The sequence below is a fragment of the Phocoena phocoena genome, chromosome 2, assembly GCF_963924675.1.
Source record: "Phocoena phocoena chromosome 2, mPhoPho1.1, whole genome shotgun sequence".
Classification (NCBI taxonomy): Eukaryota; Metazoa; Chordata; class Mammalia; order Artiodactyla; family Phocoenidae; genus Phocoena; species Phocoena phocoena.
Window position 1 is genome coordinate 173308130 of NC_089220.1, and position 6570 is coordinate 173314699.

General features: G+C 37.9%; 1 protein-coding gene across 1 annotated transcript in view; it reads left to right on the plus strand.

Moving 5' to 3' along the window:
• The window catches only part of MRC1 (mannose receptor C-type 1), a 96475-nt gene extending 92061 nt beyond the window's left edge, over window positions 1-4414 (plus strand). Inside the window, exons 27-30 of the mRNA XM_065872619.1 lie at window positions 157-270; window positions 796-960; window positions 2337-2378; window positions 3493-4414. Coding sequence (XP_065728691.1) covers window positions 157-270; window positions 796-960; window positions 2337-2378; window positions 3493-3743 — 572 coding nt within the window. The 3' untranslated portion in view covers window positions 3744-4414. The remainder of the gene's footprint in view (window positions 1-156; window positions 271-795; window positions 961-2336; window positions 2379-3492) is intronic.
• Window positions 4415-6570: the final 2156 nt, after the last annotated feature.

A 6570-nucleotide genomic window follows, 5' to 3' on the forward strand; every position in this document is an offset into this window, starting at 1 on the left:
TCTTAGAAGCCAAATGGCCACTCTTTGAAATTCTTCTCCTTAAGTGGAGATAGTGGGATGATTTTGTATTGCTCTTAATATCAATACTATCATTATAAAAATATTTTCAACTACTTAAATATACTGCCATCATATTTATTCTTTTGTACTCTGCAGGTTCCTCTCTGGTTACCATTGAAAGTGCTGCTGAATCGAGTTTCCTGTCATATCGAGTTGAGCCACTTCAAAGCAAAGCCAACTTTTGGATAGGATTGTATAGAAATGTTGACGGTAATTTTTACAGCATGATCATTGAATCACAAACATTTCAGAATGCTGTAGGTAAAACGAGTTTTCAGTCCTAGAAAGTCTTGCCTTAAGTAATGATTAATTTGTGAAGAGTTTGAAAATTCAAACTCATATTTCCATTTGAGGTAAGAAGTGAAAATTTAAATGACTCACATATTAGGCTATCTTGAAAGTTGCTAATTAAAGAATATCTACTGTAGCTAAGTTAAAGAAGTTTTAAAAAATATTTTCTATCTTTTGCCAGGAAAAAAACAATTAGGGGAGGTTAAGTTTACATATTTCTACTAATTAGGAATAAATTTTCAACTAAAACTACGTGAGAAACACATTCTCAGTTTCCCTGTAACAACTAGTTACTATTATCTTGCCTGTGAAAAGTTTGGTTGTAAACAGCTGTTGATTGCAGTATAAAATAACATGCTTAGAAATTTTACACGAATAAGTTGAATTTATTTTAAGGCAAGTTATTTTTAACTTCTATTTTTATTGGCTTTCTCTGATAATCAGGAATGTGGCTATGGATAAACAACAACCCACTCTCCTTTGTCAACTGGAAGACAGGAGATCCGTCTGGTGAAAGAAATGATTGTGTCGCTTTATATGCATCTTCTGGATTTTGGAGTAATATTCACTGTTCTTCCTACAAAGGATACATTTGTAAAAGGCCGAAATGTAAGTTAGAATCTGTCCTATGGTATGTGTGTTTCCAGGCTCCCATCTCTTTCAAATATTGATATCAGGTGTGCGATTATCAATATAATGTGATTACAGGTTCCTTGAAACCTCTCCCTGGTTGTTTTTTTTTTTTTTTTTTTTTGTGGTACGCGGGCCTCTCACTGTTGTGGCCTCTCCCGTTGCGGAGCACAGGCTCCGGACGCGCAGGCTCAGCGGCCGTGGCTCACGGGCCCAGCTGCTCTGCGGCATGTGGGATCTTCCCGGACCGGGGCACGAACCCGTGTCCCCTGCATTGGCAGGTGGACTCTCAACCACTGCGCCACCAGGGAAGTCCATCTCCCTCTTTATAAGTGAGAAATTCCAATCTGCCGTGGTGATCAGTTGCTGTCTGCAGTTCTGAGTAAGCACAAAACGCTCTCTTTCTGCTTAACTGACGTAATGATTTTGGTATATCAATACATTTATAATGGGATATCCATGCATATGGATTTGCGAAGTTGTGAACAGTTTGGAGAGCCAGGCCTATGGCGTGCGAGAAGAAGGGGTGAAATACTTACCCTGGCCAAACCAAAGTGGACGGTGAGGAGGAATGAGAATTTATTAAGGAATAAATCATGTAACACCAATTAAGTTTCCTTCGGAGACTGAATGACAGACCATGTCAGGGCAGGGGCTGGGGGAATTAATAATATTATATGCCCATGCTGTGATACTCTCTGGACTTCCATAATGTTTTATGCTATTCTACTTCATGTAATATCTTTCCCAAGAGACAAAATTATAAATTAGATAAGAGATTTAAATAAATGAGTTGGATAAATTAACACTCCATCCCCAGTAGATTTTTATTTTATTTTAGAATCGCGTAGTTCTTCATTCTTTGAAAGCTCTGTTCTAAGATACCACACCCTTTGGTGCAATGTTGGAATCTTATTTTATTTTTCATTCAAATGCCTTGTAGTACCTTATGCTTCAGTGAGCCATTTTCAAAACTGCTAGCCTAGGATACATTATTTATGGGTAGATTGGGTATATTTTGAGGGTGAGTATCAGTGGCTCAAATGCAACCGGGGAGATCATATTTTCAGATCTTCCAATGTATTCAAACTCATCATGCAGCTATAGGATGCTGTTATAGGATGGATAGATAGATCAATCTGTATAAATATGCAGATTTTATCTACCAGTCAATCATCCATCTATCTATCTATCTACCTATCTATCATCTATTTATTGTCTATCTGTATCATATATCACCATCAATCCAACATGGATGATTTGATGTATTTGTAAACCAAATAATGCTCACTATCTACATGCAATTATTATGGGTTTTTAATAAGTATTTAATTATTTTCTTATTTTACAAACAGTTGTTGATGCTGAGCCTACTCATACATTAATTACAACAAAAGGTAAGACCATTTTGAAATTTTAATTTCCATATTAGTAATATATCAATCAAATTTGTTTGTTTTAAAAACCACAATAATCCCTTCCTATCCGCCCCGCACTCTCAGTCGAATTTCTTGAGCTATACTAGCCTTTGTCATTATGACATCGACCTTCCTTAAAGGATGCCCTGGGAGAGCAGGCCTTGGCGTCAGGTGGGTGTTTTTATCATAGATCTTACTGAGGACATTGATTGCTCTGTTACCAAGGGTTGCCCTGTGAGAACCCACTGAGGAAATTTCTCTTAGAAATCCCTGTGATTTTTTTCCTTTTCTTTTCTTTTTTAAGCAATGTTTTAAATTTTAATTTTATGGACAGCTTGAATAAAGAACTGATCCTCTTTCACTCATGTTGTTTGCTGCTAAAACAACTCAAAGTGAGATTTATAGCTTGCCTAAAGCCCCCTTATTAACTTCATAAGTGCTGTCTGTGAACTAATACTCATGTGTTCGAATTTCCACCACTCACTTTCTTTTTTCTCCGAATTATTTTGAAACAGGTGTAAATATTTTAAAAATTTAAAAGATTGCACCGTGGTTGTAACTTTTGCAGTTTGAGGCGCAACTGTAAAACTAGCACAACTTTCTTGCTGTTTCACAATTTCGTAGATGGAAGATTCATTCCCACTGTAGATCTCAGCAACCTCAGCAAACTTCTTTTCTTTCCTTATTACGTTGAGAACTTTTACCTTTTCACTTAAAGGAAGCACTTTATGGCTTCTCTTAGGCATATTGGAGTTGCCACCATCACTACTCTTGGGCTTTGGGGCCATTATGAAATAAAATAAGGGTCACATGAACACACACACAAAATAAATAAAATAAAATATTACACCAGTTCAGGGCTACGTAGATAACATGAAATATTCTTGCAACTGTGTAGTCATCTTAACATGTAAAATAATCTTCTGTACCACGTGGACTTCTGTTTTCATGTCCTGCATTCTGTTTGGCAAATGTCACTGGAAAGAAAATTTGTGAATTTTAGTTTTCCTACGAAGAAAGTTGTATTGTTTCCATAGCATTCTACTCTCTGCCTCCCCTTAACTCGTTTCCTAACATGTTTATTTATTTACAGCTGACCCAAGGAAGATGGGCCCTTCCAAACCATCTTCCAACGTGGCAGGAGTGGTAGTCATAGTGGTCCTCCTGATTATAACGGGTGCTGGCTTCGCTGCGTATTTCTTTTATAAGAAAAGACGTGTGCCTTTCCCTCGAGAGGACACTTTTGAGAACACTCTCTATTTTAATAGTGGATCGAGTCCGGGAACTAGTGATACAAAAGATCTCATGGGCAACATTGAACAGAATGAACACGCAGTCATCTAGAATCATGGTGTGATTTAGGTATATTTGAATTTCGTAAGATTATAACTAAAATGGTAAAGTCTTTCATTCAATGTGATTATGTCCTTTCAAATTAGTGCTGTATTACACTGGTCTGTCATTTTCCTTTGCCTCATGGAAAAAATAACTGTTTATTTTCTAGCCTGGCAAGATATTTTCACAAAAAAGGGATAGTAACATTGACTACTATGTTTAAAAAGATCTTAGGTGAATATACAGCATTGGTGTGTAGCTAGTGTCAACTGCATACAGATTACAAGAACCCCAGAAACAACCAGCTAAGCTTCTTGAAATCGTTTAAGGAGCTCCCAAAGAACTGTTACCCATTAAATAGTTATTCAGTAATTAGATGACCATTTTAAAAGCCAAGTACAAATAACCTCGGGTGACACAAAAATTTAGTCACTTTTTTTCTTATACCCATCTTGATTTTTACCCCAATGATTTAGAAGTATATTTTTACATGTGCGGAAAGAATAAGGCAGCTGAGAATCTTGTCTGCCCCAAGCAGGATTTTCCAGGCTGAATATTGCAAATGTGTTCTTTGTCCTGTTTTATGTATATCAAGAATGCAAAGATGTGAAATAAAAATATAAATTTGCATAACTGGATGTATTTAGATAATGTGAAATACACATCAAAAACAAGGTCTAGGGCTTCCCTGGTGGTGCAGTGGTTGAGAGTCCGCCTGCTGATGCAGGGGACGTGGGTTCGTGTCCCGCTCTGGGAGGATCCCTCATGCCGCGGAGCGGCTGGGCCCGTGAGCCATGGCCGCTGAGCCTGCGCGTCCGGAGCCTGTGCTCCGCAACAGGAGAGGCCACACAGTGAGAGGCCCGCGTACCGCAAAAAAAAAAAAAAAAAAAAAAAAAACAAGGTCTATTTTTAATGGATTTGTATTTTGGTGATCTTGGTAAGTGTAAATTTTCTTTTAACTGAGATTTATTTATCCATTTACTTTACACTTCACTGTACTCTGGAAATAAATGGTATTATTAGTAGAGGAATTCTTTAAACTCTTCATCTGTTTGGGAAAAAAAAGATTGTTAAAACACTGCGCATAAAATGAATTTTTTACTGTAACGACTTGGCCAATTTCCCTGCATCTTTCCCCTGTAACACTGACTTATTTCAGAATTCAACAATCAAAGGTGCTGTTATTGGGAATTAGGTCTTTAATATCATTTTCTCACTTTAACAATTCCTTTTCGCTTAAAAAGTTTTGCCTTAGATAAAGCTTTACGTACATTGTGAAATACATTGGAGGTGTCACATCTTGCACGGGTACCACGCTCCCAGCTCATTCTTGCCTTTTCCAAGGGGTTGCTCACGGGCAGAAATTCCTTACCCGAGGTCCCTAAACAGGACTCCTTAGATGGCATTAAGGGGTCTATGAAGGCCCCCCAAATTGTATGCAAAATGTCTCTATTTGTGTTTATGCCTTTTTTTTTTTTCTGGGAAGAAAATAGCTAGATTTTCAAGAGAGTCTGTAATTCAAAAAGGACTAAGAAGTAGTGTACTGTGTAGGAGGTAAGGTGAGGTTTGCAATACCCCACCTTAGATAGGTGACAGATAGAAAGAAACAGGATGAGAGAGGTGGGCAATTGTGGGAAAGCTTGCTGAGAACAAACAACTCTCATGCTTCAGACAATAGAAAACCAATTGCTTTTATTTTCCTGGTACGAACACAACATATTCCATTAGAGGAAGTTCCAGTGGAAACAATGGCTATGGTGTCAAAGGAACATGTGATTAATTATACTGAAAAAAGTCTTCATATATACATATTTTTTTCTTTTAAGATACAAGAGAAAGATACAGAAGAGAATTAGAACTGTGAAAGAGGAGTGTATGAGTGGGCATGATTTACAAATTCTTTACACAAGTCATTTTCATCATAACTCAGAGCTACGTTTTTGCAGAAAATATTTTGGACTTCAAACAACATATATCTCAGACTTAAATGTCTTATCCTTTCAAGAAACTGTATTCGGCAGGGTGCTGAGTTTTATGCTTCACACCCTCACATTATCCACTCAGACATACAATCAAATAGATAAGTCATCTGTATCTATATATATACCCAAATTAAGTAGTAACATATTAATAAGCATTTTTTTGGAGGGGGGGAAGTTTTATAAAGCAGAGAAGAGCAGTTTTTGTTTTGTTTGCTTTTTTGCATTTCTTTTTGGTTTTGGTTGTTGTAGTTGATTTGTTTTTGTTTCTGTTTAAATAAATTTATTTATTTTATTTATTTATTTTTGGCTGTGTTGGGTCTTCATTGCTGCACTAGGCTTTCTCCAGTTGCGGCGAGCGGGGGCTACTCTTTCGTTATGGTGCACGGGCTTCTCCTCGCAGTGGCTTCTCTTGTTGTGGAGCACGGGCTCTAGGTGCGCAGGCTTCAGTAGTTGTGGCACGTGGGCTCAGTAGTTGTGGCTCACGGGCTCTAGAGCGCAGGCTCAGTAGTTGTGGCGCACAGGCTTAGTTGCTTTGCAGCATGTGGGGTCTTCCTGGACCAGGGCTCGAACGTGTGTCCCCTGCATTGGCAGGTGGATTCTTCAGCACTGCGCCACCAGGGAAGCCCCTGTTTTTGTTTTTTAACTGGAAATTCTTTCTGGGGATTAAATGTTTAAGTGCTCTCCTCAGTGGCTTTGCACTTGTTTTCATCAGAATTCCGCAGCCAGAAGATTCTTAAGGATATTTTTTTCCCAGGTGAACTCAAAACAATGTGAATAGTCTGTAACTTGAACTCTAAAATTAAAGATGATATCTCAAGACACTGGTAATATCTTGCTTCATCCATTTTCAGTGT